The 17,563-nt window shown below is 44.8% G+C and overlaps 1 protein-coding gene across 1 annotated transcript in view; it reads right to left on the reverse strand.

Moving 5' to 3' along the window:
• Positions 1–2,474: 2,474 nt before the first annotated feature.
• OSBP (oxysterol binding protein) overlaps positions 2,475–17,563 on the reverse strand; it is a 34,397-nt gene continuing 19,308 nt past the window's right edge. The window contains exons 8-14 of the mRNA XM_068554677.1: positions 16,467–16,712; positions 16,065–16,185; positions 8,883–8,986; positions 7,402–7,497; positions 6,465–6,646; positions 5,159–5,379; positions 2,475–5,056 (exon numbers count right to left, since the gene is read on the reverse strand). Of these exons, the coding sequence (XP_068410778.1) occupies positions 4,914–5,056; positions 5,159–5,379; positions 6,465–6,646; positions 7,402–7,497; positions 8,883–8,986; positions 16,065–16,185; positions 16,467–16,712 (1,113 nt within the window). The 3' untranslated portion in view covers positions 2,475–4,913. The remainder of the gene's footprint in view (positions 5,057–5,158; positions 5,380–6,464; positions 6,647–7,401; positions 7,498–8,882; positions 8,987–16,064; positions 16,186–16,466; positions 16,713–17,563) is intronic.

Here is a 17,563-nt window from a genome sequence, read left to right on the forward strand (position 1 = left end):
TTAGCTTGCTACCACCTTCCTTCTAAGTTTCCTGAGCCAGAAAAATACAAGTTCCTCCCTCCCTCCCTCCCTCTGCTCTCCACCAATGATCATACTCAAGTGCTGTTCATTCCAGGCAATACTGGAATCCCTGCACTTCTCTTCATTCTCACAACTTCTCCAGTCTCTTAATTGATCTGACTACCTGCCAATCATTTTCCACACTGGAACCCATCACCCTGCTTACAAATCTTTCACTGGCTCCCTTGCTGAAAACGAAAACCAAGGTTTCTTTATGTGGTATATAAAGACTTCCGTGACTCGGGCCTTACCTCTCTCCATCACTGTACCAGTGCCCTCTCCTTGACCTTAAACTCCAGCCATTCATGCAGCCATCCAAACGCAGGATGCTTTCCTCGACTTTGCTCTCCATCTTTATCCATGCAGCATCTTATACGTTGCCCTTCCCCTAACCCCTATTAAACCTGCAACTCTCAACTCAGATACATTCTCCTAGTTGTATTGAATAGAAGGCTTCCCTGACATGTCTTTATCCCCTCCCTCCCACTCCCTATAGGCTTGTTGCCCCTCTACAGTGCTTTCATGCCATTTATCAAACTAGATTGTAATTGCCCGTTTATCTGAGCTCTTTCTTCCCATTTGTATCTCTAATGTTATGTTATGTAACAACAAGCTGGAAGTCAATGTTGAATGAATGAATGAACGAATGGAGACATTCCTAGCCATACCTATCTCAGGGCCAACTGGTTCTTTACTAACTTCTTAAATCCCCTGGTCAAACTCAGGTGTGACCTCTGCAAGGCTACTTACAGAAGATTCTGAGCTCTTTAGTTCTTGCCTTTAAAGATGCCTCATCTGACCAGCTTGCTTCCTTCCCCTGGGGCATCATTGTGAACCCCAAAAGGAGCACTCTACTTGAAAAGACAGTAGGGAGGAAAGACTGAGGAGAACATAACCACAGATAATTTTATGAGCTTCAGAAGGGAAAGCCAGGGAAGGCTTGAGGGATGCGTCCCTCAGGGCAGGGCACAGTACTGGGCAAAAGCTTTATAAACTTTCAGAAGCAAGCTCTAAATTTTGATAATCTTAGGGTTTCACAAGGTATATGCCTTATAGTGAATAAATTCTAAAGATTTTTCTACACTTCCTTTTAGGACTATACTATAGGTTGATTTTCACTTATCTTGCAGGAAGTAGAGCAGACCCTTGAAATTTATAGGTTTAACATTTTTGTGGGAGTTCAGAGGTCCCTGACAGGTGTAATTTTGAATCATGAGTAAGCTACACTCCTCGGGATCCACATCCCAACCCATCATGTCACAGTAGCCCATTAAAGGACTGAAGGAGGGATTATTCAAATGTTTCAGGTACACTGACTGCCCCTATTGGAGGAAATTACATACCATACGGTATTCAAGATCGCAGGATGCAGCTCTCACCAAGTGTCAAGGGTCGACTACCACGGTTTTTAGCTTGCCAGAAAAAAAACGTTGCCGATACTTAACATCAAGGCTAAGTGGCCTTCCCAAGAACCAGGCTAGAAAAGACAATCCCTGACAACATAGCTGATTTTGTGGGCATGAGAGCCTTGAGAAATCAAGGAGCCAGAAGGCTGAACTTCAAGAATGCTCCTTCCAGGACATCCCTGGCGGTCCAGTGGTTAAGACTTCATGCTTCCAATGCAGGGGGCGTGGCGGGTTCACTAAGATTCCGCATGCTGCATGGCATGGCCAAAAAAAAAAAAAAAAAAGAATGCTCCAATGCCCCTTCCTTCACGTGGGACTCCCAAAATGGTATTATCCACATTAAGAAGCTTCTGGAAACAGAGATACGCATTTCTGCACGATGTATAATCCAGGAGGAAATGACTTAACTACCAGCCGCCTTCCAACCCAGTTTCTCACAGAGCACAAGTTTGTAAAGGTCACAAACTCTGGGGTTAAACCAACCCAGCTTTGAATTCCAGTACTGTGACTAACCAATCAGCTATGTGACCTTGAGTAGATTCAGTTTATTTTTTGAGCCTTTCCTCATATTCAACATGACAATTGTAACATATACTTCTTGAAAGTGTTTAAGTGGAAGCCTGGCAAAGTTGAGGGCTCCAGTCTCAGCACTCTGGGCGAAGCAGCAGATGATCAGTGAGGTGCAGCGCCCCCTCCGGGCAGGAATTGGCGCTCACCCTCATCGGAGGCCACTCCATGCCCCTTCGTTCACTTTGCCCACCTTCTCCCCTCCCTGAACTGTGCAGAGAAAAACGAGCATTTTCACTGTCTTTTACTTCTCTCCAAGGTCTCTCCAAATCAATACTCAATTGCTTATGTTTCAAAATAGAATTTGAATCCTTACACGGAACAGCTAAGATCCTGAAAATCTAAATGGGCAAGAGAAATTAAATTCAAGAAAACTTTTATTTTTTGAGGTGAAACAGGCCCAGTATCAAAGACACTAGAAACCGTTCCCCTATGGCAAGGTGGGACCCTGACAGTGACATGGCACTGAAGCATCAGGGGCTGTTAAAACTACTCATGTGGTCATTAGGTCCTCCGGAATGTTGTTGAATAGTCGAAACATCTGGAAATCCGCGCCCAGTTTTTCTTTCCATCTCCCATGACGATCAAGTTCCCAGACTGCCAAGAACAAATCACCGAGGGGCCACTTCTCCTCCTTAAGTAGAAGTGAATCAGACAAACAATATGACTTTTTAAAAATTATTTAATTTAGTAGTTTTCTTGGAAAAAAAACAATAAGGCAAAAAAACCGAAAATATATATAGTTTTGTTTTGTTTTCATGTGACTTTATTTCACCTGAAGGACTCGAAGCCTCTTCCATTAGCAGGAACCTCACTGGGGATCAGGCTGGAAATGTAGTGCAGATGGTGGCGGAAGAACGGGGAAGGGGGGGGGCAGGAGACAGAGCAGGGAAGTTCCGTCTGTTTGGGGAGTTCCCGCTGTCTAAAGCTCCGCCCCCCCCACCCCAGTTACGTCAACGCTTTTATGGGCCTCCTTGAAAGCAGCAGCCCTGGAATAATCCCTTGCTTATGCTGGGAATCGAGTTCGCAGGAGGAAATTCCCCAGGAGTTGTCCCTCTCTCAAGTTCATCACAGCTAGGAAGGGAGGGATGGTGGGGAAGGAATAAGAGTACTATTTACCCAGTATAAATCCAATTTCCCCGCAGGGATGGCTTCCTCTGGAATGATTCTCCCCCCTAGCACCCACACTGGCTGAGGCTCGGCAGTTAAGGAACAGGAACAAAAAACACTAACAAAAAGCATACAAGGAAGGCACCTCGATTTGTGATCCTCAACCAAGGGTGGGTGGCACAGGGGTTAGATTTCTGAACAAGACAACTTAAACAAATACAGAACAAAAAAATGAAGGAAACCAGGGCCCAGCAGGAGCAGTTCTCTTACCCACCCCACGGGACAGCGCTTTTAGCTCCGATTCCTAGGAAGAAGGCTCTTTTGGGGATCAGCTCTGTGTGCTGAGATTTGGACAGAGGCAGGCTGAAACTGGAAATTACCCTCCTGACTTTCTACCCATACTCTTCCTAGTAAGAGAAGGAAAAAAGGTAGGAAAGAGGTTATGGATTTCATTTTCAAGAGTCAGGTAATTAGAAGAGCAGAGTCTAGACAGCAGTGGGCACCTCATGATACAAACCATGGACAAAGTCCCTGCTCAGCAACCGCTGGGTGGGATCCTGCTCAGGTTTGGAATCTGTCTGCCCCTGAAAGAGGGAAAGCAGAGGGGGCTCCGATCCACATCAGTGTGTCCAAGAGAGAGTCCCAGGGAGACAAGTGATATCAAAAATCAAGATTCTTAATGGGAAGAAGGAAAATCAAACCAAAGAAAAATTAGATTTTTCTCTACATATATATAATATACAGATACTTAACGCATTATTCCAGAGGTGGCTCCAGTCCTTGGGGCTTGAGAGATGGTGAAAACTTATTCCAGATAAACTCCTTCGCTCAGATTCTGAAGTATATCAGAACGGGACAGGTAATGCTTTGCTCCACAGGGCGCAAACCCGCATCAGTATTGTGCGGAGGGAGAAGAGAGGAAAGGCAATGAAGGATGGGGGTGAGGAGGAACGGGGAAAGCGAAAGTGGCCAGCAGTCTTCTTCCATCCTGCCTGGCGTTCTCAGAAGTTCTCCGCCTGAGCAAGTCCGTAAAACCCCTTTGTGAGGATAACGCAACCCTCCTACCCACCACCCAAGTGGCCCTGGTTGCTGTCAAAGAAGATGGAGAACAGCAGCAGGGTGTTTTACGCGAGTGAAGATCGAAACTTCCAAGAATTTAACTCTGAACGTCCCGGCCTTGCAAAACAGTCCCTCTCGCAGGTGTTCCAGTGCCACGGTGTTCTCTGCACGGACACCCCGTTACACTGACCCCATTTGTGAACACTTCATAACGTCACGCCTGAGCTCCACCACGAGCATTCACAATGCCTCTGTTGGTAAGTCTTACGTGTTTCTTTTTAAAGGGAAGCTCTAGAACCAGCTCTCGCTCTGAACAGCACCGGAACGCCCCCGCACCATCCTCTTCCGCAGGTCTTGGCTGGGCAGGCTCTGTCAGGGGCGGGTGAGGGACAGCATCTCAAACCGGGGCAGAGGGAGAGGGAAGAGTCAGGAGCACGAGACTCTGCGGAGGTGGGGCGACACTAACACTCGGCCACGACGTCTCTCCCTCACACACACAGTATCTAGAATGTCGATTTCAGTTTCAATCAGCTAAGGCAACCAGCCAATCACCACCAACGGTGTCTGCTTCTGGTGATTGATTCGGAAAAAATGATTGGTTAAGACAGACAAACTTGAGGAAAGCTCTCCGTAAGAGAGTCACAACTGCCAGCTTTCCCGCGCATCCTGTCCTCTTCTCCTTGGGATCCTCCTCCTTTCGTCACGGCCGGTTCAGAAAATGTCCGGGCACGAGCTCCAGTCCTGTTTCTCTTTACACTCCCAGTATCCTCCCCTATAAATATGGGTTAACTCCTTGGTAACGGGGTCCTTCTTCCGCTCAAACCACAGTGCCTTGTAGGGATCGTAGGGCGTGCCTAAAAGGGAAAGAGGGTAAAGAAAAACAGAATTAGAGCCGAAAACACATGGGCATTTGCCACGCATCGGGATTGGGAAACAGAGTAGAAGGCGTCCACTACCATCCTCCGTGGCTTTCATAGCTTCGGCTTCTCTCTTCTTTCTGGAAAGTCTCTGTTTTTCCTCCAGGCGCTGCTTCTCAGCATTTGCTTCATCCCAGCGCCCATTCTCCATCAGTCTCTGGTCAGGCCGTAATCGGCTGTCTGTGGGGGCCGTGCCAGCTTCCCAGGCGTTGAGAGTTAGAGCCAGCTCTGAGAAGTAGTACATGTTTTCTGCATTCTTCCTAAAAGTAAAGGGTGAGAAAGAGGAAGGGTAATGCCAGAGCTGAGACCCTTGTTAGTTACAGAGCACCAACTAAGTTCACTCCAAGGGCTACATCACCCAGGCTGCTCTACAGATGGAAAGACTCTAGGACCACATCAGGTTCACCTAATTAAGAGACCCGACTGGACCATTCCCCATCGCCTCCCCAGGATCACTCAAGTTGGATAGTTTTCTGGGCTTGTGCTATGCTCAGGTGAAATTAGGAAGGATGAAACATTCTACTAAATAAAACTTCTTTCTTCCTGTTTCCTTTGCTTTCTTTTTAACCTCTTTCTGGGATGATCTTGGCTATTGCTGAGGACTGAACATATTAAATAATGAGAGGAGACAAATGGCCTCCATCTTAATTTATTTCCAAAGTCCTGCACATTATCTCAGGGACCTTTATTTACACTGCTGCTAGGCCTTTGGGCCACAGGTGGTAGGCATCTTTCTCCTCTAGCCACTTCTGAATAGTTTTACTCTAAATTATAGAAAAACATCCTTCTGAATCACAATCCAAGGGACCTTTAGGAAACACCAAATACTTTTGGCAGACGTGGTTTGAGTAGTTTTTTGTTTTTTTAGATTTATTTTTGGCTGTGTTGGGTCTTCGTTTCTGTGCGAGGGCTTTCTCTAGTTGCGGCAAGCGGGGGCCGCTCTTCATCGCGGTGCGCGGGCCTCTCACTATTGCGGCCTCTCTTGTTGCGGAGCACAGGCTCCAGACGCGCAGGCTCAGTAGTTGTGGCTCACGGGCCTAGTTGCTCCGCGGCATGTGGGATCTTCCCAGACCAGGGCTCGAACCCGTGTCCCCTGCACTGGCAGGCGGATTCTCAACCACTGCGCCACCAGGGAAGCCCGGTTTGAGTAGTCTGAACTTTCCTGGGACAAGGCACGCTACAACCCAACCACACAGGGACAACCTTCCCGGTCATCTCTCCAGGTTCCGATTTCCCACGCTCAGTCCCTCACAGAATTAAGTGGGAAGGAAGGCAGACATGCCACAACACTGCTCCAAGGCTGAGGTCACAGCAGGACCCGGGCGGGACCCACACTGATACTCACGGTAAAGGATTCCGCTTCCACAGCATGACCCTGCTTTCCTCTGCTTCGTGGCCTCGCTGCCGAGCGTCACCCCCATTTTCCCCGATGACTGGCTGTACTTTGAAACACTCCATTTTCTCATCCCACGTGCCCAGAAGGGCAAAGTGAACTTTTCCTGATGGATCTGTCACTTCCCCTGTCACCTACAAGGAGGGAAAGCAGGGCTCTGGAGTACGGCATTCGCTGTGTTAGCTTACCTGACTACTCTGGAAACCAAAGTCCCAGGGTAAATACTGGTTAAATCCTGTTATGACAAACTCCATGGAGCCATTCAAATTATTTTGTTATGTTTTCTTGAGCTGCTTAAAATAACTGAGTCATGAGTTGGAGGTTTCATTACCATTTTGTTGTATAGATTTTTGTTGTAATGATATACGTAGGAAAAGGATCTGACTGTACTCAGAATTATGTTATATTCTTCTCCCCAGAAATCAGAGAGAGCCACAAACAGATTTCTTCACTCTCCCATCAAAACTCACGGCACAATTCCACTGCGGTGGTACCAGAACTCTCACTCAGACTTCACAGGGGTCAAAGTACCCATGCCTTCTTCCGGTAACCCTTTCCTTCGTCCTTCCTCAGTGTTTCCCATTTTCAAATCTCATTGCTCTTTCTTTTTCTGGCCACGCCTGCGCAGCTTGCAGAATCTTAGTTCCCCGACCAGGGATCGAACCCGGGCCCACGGCAGTGAAAGCACCCCAACGACTGGACCGCCAGGAAAGGCCAATCCCTTATTGCTCTTGACTTTTACTCTCTAACTTGTTGTCTTTTGCTTTCTCCTTTACCTCTCCTTTCTTTTGAACACACACAATCCATCCATCTACACCAGCTCCAAATGAGCAGATTTTCTATGGGATACACACTAAGTGAAAAACAATTTAATTTCAACTTCTCTTACCTTTCTTGCTACATCCCGAGAGAAGTAGCTGTAAGGAACAAATTTAAGATTGCACTTGTCTCCTGTCTTGTGATTCACAATATCAATTTCACCAGACTATAAAAAGAAAAGAATCATGGATTGGTTTTATTAAGACTGGATGACTTGAATATATGCTAAGCCCCATGCCTCAGAATTCCTTTCAATCTTACATTCTAGCTTTCCCGTGCTTAAGATTCAGGTCTTAGCCAACCTTGAGATGCTGTGGAATCCCTTTGCAATCCTGGTATTCCAGGTTGGAATCAAGGCCAAATGATCTTTTTTAAAAAAACTGTGTGTCACATGTTCAGTGGCATAATTCGACCTTCAGCACACACATTGATACTCACACAATAACTTACCTTCCCAAACCAGTCCTCCACTCGTACCCTTCATGAACTCTGTGCTTAAAGTATTCTACTCACGGTTTCAGGCCGACATATGGTGGGCCTTTCTACACTTTATTCATTGCATTTTCTCCTCCTTTCTATCTTGTAAATCCCAAAAAGCTATTTAAGACTCAGCTTCATTCCCACATCTACCGTGAAGCCTTTCCTGACTGCTCAGACAGTATTCCCTCTCTTTTCTGAGTTTACTGCAACCACTGTCTTAAGAGCAAATTGACAATGAATTAGACAGTTTGTTTGTTTGTTTATTTATGGCTGCGTTGGGTCTTCGTCGCTAAGTGTGGGCTTTCTCTAGTTGCGGCGAGCGGGGGCTACTCTTCGTTGTGGTATGCGGGCTTCTCATTGCAGTGGCATCTCTTGTTGCAGAGCACGGGCTCTAGGCACGCGGGCTTCAGTAACTGTGGCACACAGGGTCCGTAGTTGTGGCTCGAGGGCTCTAGAGCGCAGGCTCAGTAGTTACGGCGCACGGGGTTAGCTAATCCGCAGCATGTGGGATCTTCCTGGACCAGGGCTCGAACCCGTGTCCCCTGCATCAGCAGGTGGATTCTTAACCACTGTGCCACCAGGGAAGCCCCTAGATAGTATTTTAGTACAGCTCTTACACTAGTCTATTTTGTCAAATACTTTTCATCCTACACATATCTGTCATATATCTCCAATGATAAAATAACTCTTGGCAGGACAATGCCTCATATGACTTTGTACTCCCAAGACCTAGCACTCAGCCTGGCAACGAATGTTTGATGAATAATGAAAGGATGAAGGATGGGAGCCATGTTTATTATTTTCTTGTATTCTTCATAGTACCTAACACAGCCCTAGTAGAGTAGTCACTGAATGAATGTTGTAACTTGGTCATTTATAGGTTAATAGTTTGTGGTATAGAAACTCGGGGAGTTTGGGGGTGGGATTACTGCCTGAGAGAAATTCCTCAGGCAAAACTGATAAACCAGTAACAGCAGTCTGGGGCCAGTTCACATGTCCTAAATACTACAAAGATGGACGTAGGGAGGTATTCTTCTGAACTTCAGAAGCATGCTGAGTCCCTTTACTCACCTGATCGATCCACAGTTTGCCCACGATAATGTTGTGCACTGTCGTGGTAACTTTTTTCCAAGTGTAGTGGTGCCCAGTTGCGTGGAAGATACAGTGGATGCTACCTAGAGGCACAGAGTGGTACACAAATTAAGCCAAATATTAGAAAAACAGCACCATGCTGGCTAGAAACAATGATGGATTGATTTTACTTTATCAATATTTCTTACTTTTAAAAAGAAAACAGTAAGTCAGAAAGGACTTATAACCTTTATACATGTTGGAAGCACTGACTGAATTTTTCACGTGATTTTTAAATTTATGAATAAAATATAACTAATGAGGACAAACACTGACAGCTGATACAGCTGAGCTGGGAAGTAATATTCTGCAAATGTAGAAATAAAAATGAAAGCAAAAACCCCAATCTTTTCACTAACTGCACCTGCCATACTAGCTGCAAAATTTACAGGAACAGGTCACATCTGCCCCAACATGAAAAAATAAAGCGGCGTTATGGAAAAGAGCACACACTGGTAGTCAGTACTGGGGACAAGCCCTATTGTGAGTAACTAGCTGTGTGACTTTAAGCAAATCACTTGTCTACCTACGGGCCTTAATAGTAAAAAAAAAAAAAAAAAAAAAAAAAAAAAAATTAGGGAGTAGTGGATAGAGCAGGGGCACTGGCTCCACCACTCATCAGATGTGTGAGCATGTGCTGTATAATAAAGAACTTGTCTGGTCTTTGTCCAACCTCTAAACCCTTGCAATTTCTCAAGTGACAGTAGTGTCTTTGTTACTCATGAGGGCCCTGGTGATATATGCCAAGGAGGTGCCTCAGGTGGGCCCCTAGATAGCTTATGCCAACAAGATGACTTAGGACGAGGGTGGGCCAGAAAGACCAACCATGTCATTAGAGAGCAGCAGCTGCGGCTCACCTGATATGGGCTAGACCTGGCCTCCTGACCTCCTGAGAATGATATTTCCTTCCTTCCAGGGAGGGAAGGAGGCCGGGATATTGAGTTCAGTCACGTGGCCAAGGGTTTGATCAACTGTGCCCACACGATGAAACCCCAATAAAATCTCTGGACAAGGAAGCCTGGTGGAGCTTCTAGGATGTTAAACACATCAATGTGCCAGGAAGGTGCTGGGCCCTGATTTCATGGGGAGAGGGCATGGAAACTCATGTCCAGGATCCTCCCACACCCTCTGCTATGTGTCTCTCCATGGGGCTGGTCCTGATTTGTACCCTTTATAGCACTCAGTACGAAAGGTCTTCTCCTGTTCCTATAATCTCAAATGAATACCAAACCAAAATCAGTGGCTTCAACGGAGGTGAGTGGAGATTCAAAATAATCAAAAAATTTCAGAAGGTATATACATTAAATAACACAGTTAATTCCAGTAACGGTATACCTCTAAGCTCCCTCTGTAACCACTAAAGAAAAGAACACTAAACGTCGCTGAGGCGTGTCTTTCTTGTACAAAAGGTTAAAGTAGCCCCGGTGGCTGCAGCAGCAGTCACGCTGATGAGGATAACAATGGTGACAACGACCCTGGCAGCAGCAATGGCAGCTCTGCTGAGAACACCTGCTGTGTACCAGACACTGTGCTAGGCTCTCCTCACTCATTTACTCTTCACAGCCATCTTCAGAAACATTCGCTCTGCCTAATTATGGCCTAAATCGCTTGTCCTTCACCACTGCAGTCTAAGCCACCAGCAGCTCTTGCCCGAACCTCTTTTCGGCCTCCCAGCTTCCACTCTGGCCCCCTTCAAGTCTCTAGTCAAAATGATCTGTTTAAAACATGCCATATCAACTTTCCACACCATAAAATCTCTCCATTACTCCCCACTGTAGTTAGAATAAAACTCAACTCCTTTCCACGGTGTACAAGACGCTACAAGAGCAGGCCCCCGCCTACCCTCTGGTCTCATCCACCGTGTCCCCCTCCTCACTCTGAACCAGCTGCTGTTGCCTTGCTGTTTCTCACGCGTGCTATGCTTGCTCCATCCCCAGGGCCCTTATCTTTGGGGTTCTCTCTGCCAGTCATCTTTTGGTTTTGTTTCTTTTTGTTCTCAGGTCTCTGCTCAAATGTAACCTTTTCAGAGAAGCTCCTGACTCCACTACAAGGGAACACACAACACTCCTTCCTCCACCATTAACCCCATCTCCGTTTACTCTGTTTTCTTCACTGAACCACCACTATATGAAATCAAAGTACTTGTTTTATTTACTTTTGTGTCTACTTAAGAATGGAAGCTAAATGAGGGCAAAGTAGCTTTTGTTCACCATTATGCACCCAACTAGAATAGTTACCAGCATATAGTGGGCACTCAAATATTTGTTGATACCTTAGCTGCAGGCTATATTTGTATCCTACTGCTGCTGAAACCAGCTATGACAAACTTTGTGGCTTAAAATAACACAACTTGGGACTTCCCTGGTGGTGCAGTGGTTAAGAATCCGCCTGCCAATGCCGGGGACACGGGTTCGAGCCCTGGTCCAGGAAGATCCCACACGCCGTGGAGCAACTAAGGCCGTGCGCCACAACTACTGAGCCTGTGCTCTAGAGCCCGCGAGCCACAACTACTGAGCCTGCGTGCCACAAGTACTGAACCCCGCGTGCCTAGAGCCCGTACTCCACAGCAAGAGAAGCCACCGCAATGAGAAGCCCTCGCACTGCAACGAAGAGTAGCCCCCGCTCGCCACAACTACAGAAAGCCCGCACGCAGCAATGAGGACCTAAATGCAGCCCAAAACAAACAGATAATAAATAAATTAAAAAAAAAATAACACAACTTATTCTCTTACAAGTTCTAGAAGTCAAAAGTCTAAAATCAAGGTGTCAGCAGGTGTGTGTTCCTTCTGAAGGCTCAAGGGGAGAATCCATTTTCTCGCTTTTTCCAGCTACTACAAGCCACCTGCATTCTTTGGTTTGCGGACCCTTCCTAGCATCACTCAAACCTCTTGCTTCTGTTGTCACTGACTCTGAACCTCCGGCCTCCCTCTTATAAATACCCTTGTTGATTACATTAGGCCCACAGAATAATCCAGGATTATCTCCCCATCTCCAGATCCTTCACCACACGTCCAAAGTTCCTTTCACTGTGTAAAGTGTGGATATATTTGGGGGGCAGGGGGGCGTTATTCAACCTACCACATCCTCATTTTACCAAATGAAGACTCTGAGCTTAGAGAGGTCAAATAATTTTCCCAAGGTCACAGAGCTAGTGACAGCTAGAGCTGAAGTTCAAAATAAGAGCAGAACACGTGTACAGTCCAATACCACAACCCTATATCCCACCCTGATGATGTACCTGCTGTTCTGCAGAGTGGCCCTTCCAGTTCACTGGGATAGTGGAAAAATAAAGAACACCCCATGACTACCTTCGTTTATCAATTATTTGTGTGTTGAAAACTTGACAATAAGTCAAAGATCCAAAAACTGAGCCATTTAAAATGTATAAAGGGGAAGACAGCCACTTGCAGAATGGTAGAGTAAGAACTTCCATGTATCAGCTCCCCAGTAAGATCAACAAGAACACACTAACAAAAGTGATCAGAATCAACAATTTCATAACTCTGGAAATTAACCAAAGGCTTACAATACTCCAAGAAACATTTATTCAAGAAAAATGGCTGAATCTCAGTAAGCAAAATGAGCTTTGTGGCATTTTAACCTGCCCCATTCCTATCCTTCTCTCCCCAGCTCAGCAGTAGCCTTGAAAACTGGCAGCCTCACAGTCATGGTAGCCGTGAACACCAGCAAGCAGTCTAGCAAACACTGCAGGGAGCAGAACAGTGTGAAGCTCCCAAAGCCCAGCTCCAAAGTACTGTCATTGTCTGACCTATCTGGTGGCTCCCTGTAAACTCCCACTCTCTGGGCTTATCTTCATTTGATCTGATTCAGCACCCGCTCACCTCAGCCTTTTTCCTGGGGCAATTATCAAAACAATCCGTGGCAATTATTTAACCCAACGGCTGCCAGAGGTGGTGATAGCAGTTGGAGCACTTGAAGAAATAATGCCCCCAAATTCCCCAGATTTAACGAAAAACACTAATCTCCACTTCCAAGAAGTCCAATGAATGCCAAGTAGGATCAACACAAAGAGCACCACACTGAAACCGATCATAATCAAACCAGAAAGACAAAGACAAAGAGAGAATCCTGAAAGCAGTAAGACAGAAGTGATGCATCATACACAAGCGATCCTCAGAAACCATGAAGGCCAGAAGGCAGTCGGATGACGTACTCAAAATGCTGAAAGCAAAAGACCATCAAACCCAGAATTCTATGTCCAGCAAAATTATCCTTCATAAACATGGAGAACTAAGACATTCCCAGAAAAACAAAAACTGAAAGAATTCCTAGCTAGCAGATCTGCTCTTCAAGAAATGCTAAAGGAAGTCCTTCAGGCTGAAATGAAAGGACACTAGGCAGTAACTTAAATCTACCTTAAGAAATTACGAGACCAGTAAAGGTAACAGCAATTAAGACTATATAAAAGACAGCATAAATGTATTTTTTGCTTATAACTTTTTTCTCCTATATGATGTAAAAGACAACTACATAAAGCAACAGTTACAAAACAATGTTGATGGAATTATAATGTAGAAAAATAGTTTGTATGAAAATAAAAGCCCAAAGGAGGGAAAAGGTAATAGATCCATATAAGTGCAAAGTTTTTATATCCTGTTGAAATTCAGCTGGTATTAATCTGAACTAGATTATTAGAAGGTGTTAATTTTAATACCCAGGATAACCACCACAAAAATACCTTTAAAAAATATAGTAAAAGAAATAACAAGGGAATTAAAATGGTAAACTAGAAAAATATCTATTTAACACAAAAGAAGGAACTAACGGAGGAGTAGAGGAGGAACAAAAAGGACATAAGATGTACAGAAACAAAATACCAAAATGGCAGATGTAAATCCTAACTAATCAGTAATTATAATAAATATAAATGGATTAATCACTCTAATCAAAAAGTAGAAATTGGAAAAATGGATAAAATACATTAAGGAGGACTTTCTGACTGAAGTGCTGCTGGGGCAAATTCAAGGTGCATGGAGCCCAGCAGTGTCACTGACACAGAGATCAACAGGCTGAGTGGCTGTTTCATTCATAATATCAAATTGTGATTCTTCTTGGGTTAGAGAACTCCAAACTATAAAATAATCCTCCATTTAAATGTATCTCTTTAAACTTGAAGCTACCACTCAATTCCAAAATGACTGGATGAGCAAACTCATATTTATCCTCTACTGCAGTCTTCATAATTTTGCAAACTTCAATTGTATTTCCTAGAAGCATTCTTTTTTCCAGATTGCAAGAATTCTAACCTTTTCAGTCTATTTTACTGGAAGACTCAGACTCCCTTCCACCACCTCAAAAAACCATCCATCTGCCTACTCACTCAACACCCCTGTCCATTTGTCTTTCTTCAATGACATCTCTTGGCTTAACAATTTACCCTCTGAGAGTTGAACACCACGGAAAATGGATCGAACCCATGTCCCCTGCGTTAGCAGGCGGATGCTTAACCACTGCACCACCTGGGAAGTCCCACTATGTCAATTCTTGTTCAATCTCCCTACAAAGGTTGGGATCTTAGCTTTGTTCACTGACATTTCCCGAGCACCTTAGAACCATACCTAGTACGTGGTAGATATACTCAGTATCTAATAGATGGGGTGAAGATAATACATCCTGATGAATCCTTAAACAACCAAAGGAATGAAATCCTATCAAAGATTTTTTTAACTCTAAAAAATTAGATCTACCGCTTATATCATGTTCCTATAGCTATTTACCCCTCAAAGAATTCTGGATTAGTCAAATTACAGAGAAAATGTACAGCACATCGCTGGTAATATAGGTTTACTGCCATTTTTAAAATGTATATAACCTTCCTTAGAATTAAATACATATAACCCATCCCTTTAGCAATCCTCAGGGGGCCTCTGAAACTCTTCTCCATGGATGAAAGTTATACTGCAATATGACCACTGACACCCTAGTTCTGCAGATTAGGTGTGAACATCTCAGGTGTTTACTACTCTTAACCTAACACACTTTGGAAACTATCAGCTTCAAAGACAGTTAAGCAATTAGAAGCTTTTCAAAGGTTCTCAGTAAAGATCAAGACCAAAATCACTTAGTCTCCTTTTCATCTAAGGGCCTCTTGCATACTAACCACGAAGCAATAGAGTTAACATTTCAGTTTCTTGTCTTTTAATATGTTACGAACATCCCTGGATTTTTTTCTGGCTAATTTCTAGTTTGCACTGTACCTGCTACATTGTGTGTTTCTGAGAGAAAGGGGGATTTATTAAAGCAGAAGACTGTACTGCAATAACCCAGCACTGCAGCTCTGCCACATGAAAGACTAGAACCAGGAAATGGAAAGCCATCGAGAGCTCAGGCAGTTACTATCAGCTCTGTCTCTAGGGAGCTACTTGCTTTCTCTCTACCTGCTTTGTGTTTCTTTTTCTGCAGACCGACATTCACTCTTCAGTACACACATGGCCAAATGTGGCTGGCTCTAGTTCAAAAGAGCATCAGGAATCTACTACCCTTTCTGAATAATCTCATTTCCCCTACAGTACAGACACACAAACACTGCATGCTTGGATTCCTACTCCCAGGTCTGATCTTTTTGATCTCGGTGCAAAATTAACTTGTAATCCAATAAGATCTTTTAAAATAAAGTTTCATTTTACCTGGAGTTCAGCTGTTACATAAATGATACCTAACCCCTCCGGTGGAGGAAGAGAGAGGGGAGAAAGGAGAGGAGGAGGAGGAGGGGCTACCCAGGAAACCTAACCTTGCAGTCACAAGAGTTCTGATCTATAGAGAGAATCTGATTGCTAGGGTAATGGGGTAAACAACACCAACTAAAAGACAGAATTTTTAAAATGCATGCTAAAATGTGTATTCTAAAACAGTACTTAAAGATGCATTAAATATAGCTAAGAAGACAAAGAACTTATGACCGGATGGGTCCTTCAAGGGTCTCACACCCCCTCACCCACCCAGCAGCTGAGAAGTTAAATGACCTGCACAAAGCTAGCTCATAAGGTTCAGTGCCTGAATCAGACCTCCAGGTTCCTGACTACTGAACCAGTAACCTCCTCCATCCTGCCAGAAAAGCTTTCCTTCCTGGAGCACAAATTCTTACAAAGATGGTGGCCTTACCAAGGGGCATAATGGAGAGGTATTTGCCTCGAAACTTGCTGGTGATTTTGATTTCCTGACGCAATGTCCAGCCATTTTTGGACTCGGCGTGGTGTGCAGCCGCAGGGGGATGATGACTCACCTTGAAGAAATCAGTGGTTCAAGTTAAAGGAAGAAAGGAGAAAAAAAAGATACTGCCTGTTCACTGGCGATAAACACCCCAAATTCACACTTGACATGTCTACACCCATAGCAGTAGATGAATACCAGGGCCTCCAGTGTTGAAGTCCTGAAGGAAAAGGCGGCAGTTTGGGATGACGGGGTCTGGAATTTCTGCAAACGTGAACACCCAGGGGTAGCAACCAAAAAAAATCACCCCTTCCTTCAAAAAGGCAACGTGTCACAGTCCTGAGGCTCCTTTACCTGCTCACAGAGGGATCGGTAGCCATTCTCCTCTAATCGGTCTAGCTCAAAGGTCTCCCCAAGGAGTGGGTTGAATGGCTTGCTGGTACGGAAGACAGTAGTGGAGTAGGAGGACACGGTGAAAGCTGCAACATAACAGAGCTGTTCTAGAGAGTTCTCACACTTTGCAGCTCGGTCTAACAGCTCATGGTATTCCAGATCTTCAGTAAGGCGCTGAAGCATGGATAAGGGCTCATTAAAGTTTACCTGTCAGGAAAAGAGCAGATATAAAAACTTTGTCCGCACATCCAAATGAGACAATTTCTTTCTTTCTTTTTGCGGTTGGAGGGAGACACATACTGAGACGTCAAGATGAAAAAGCAAATCACTGGGAAAAGAAGAGGCCTTTGCTCAGCAGAGCAACTCCAAGATCTAGCCTGAAAGCAGTCCATTCTCCTTGGTCAACTGTTCATGTCAATGAGTGGTGGAAATCTCCATTTTCATTTATTTCACTAACTGGAAGCACTCTGAGATGGGAACCATGTCTCCTCTGCTCACCACTGCATATCCAAGAGCCACTGATGCCTGGCCCATGAGAGACTGTCATCAAATAGGTATTGAATGAATGAATAAAAGGGGAAATGGACTTCAGCACAAGTATACGCAGAGAAGAAGTTAGGTATTTTAACATTTTTGCGGGAGGAGAGAAAGGGTAGTAGATTCTAAGTGCAGTCGTGTCCTGACTAGTGGACAAAACATTACAGCAGTTAGCTTCACTCCCAGACTAGACCATCGCCGAGTCTCAGGTCAGTTCTACATCAGGCCAGGATTCTGCTCTCTTCTCTGAGGCTGGACAGTTGCGTTTCTGCACCTGGAGTGTTCATGCTGGGGGCTAAGAGAGGGCTCTGAGTGCTTCTACCTTTCAAGTTTTAGAGCCAACTTAGGGCACTCAGCCACAGGTGAAGCAAGTGTGTGTCTGTGCACCTCTGTCGGGCAGAAGATGTCCATTCATGCCACAAATATTTATTGAGCCCTCATGTGTGCCAGACCCTGTACAACTCAGCGGGTACAGAGAAGTGAACAAAACAGACATTGTCCCCTCATCCCCCAAAGAATTA

The sequence above is a fragment of the Eschrichtius robustus genome, chromosome 11, assembly GCF_028021215.1.
Source record: "Eschrichtius robustus isolate mEscRob2 chromosome 11, mEscRob2.pri, whole genome shotgun sequence".
In the NCBI taxonomy this organism is placed as follows: domain Eukaryota; kingdom Metazoa; phylum Chordata; class Mammalia; order Artiodactyla; family Eschrichtiidae; genus Eschrichtius; species Eschrichtius robustus.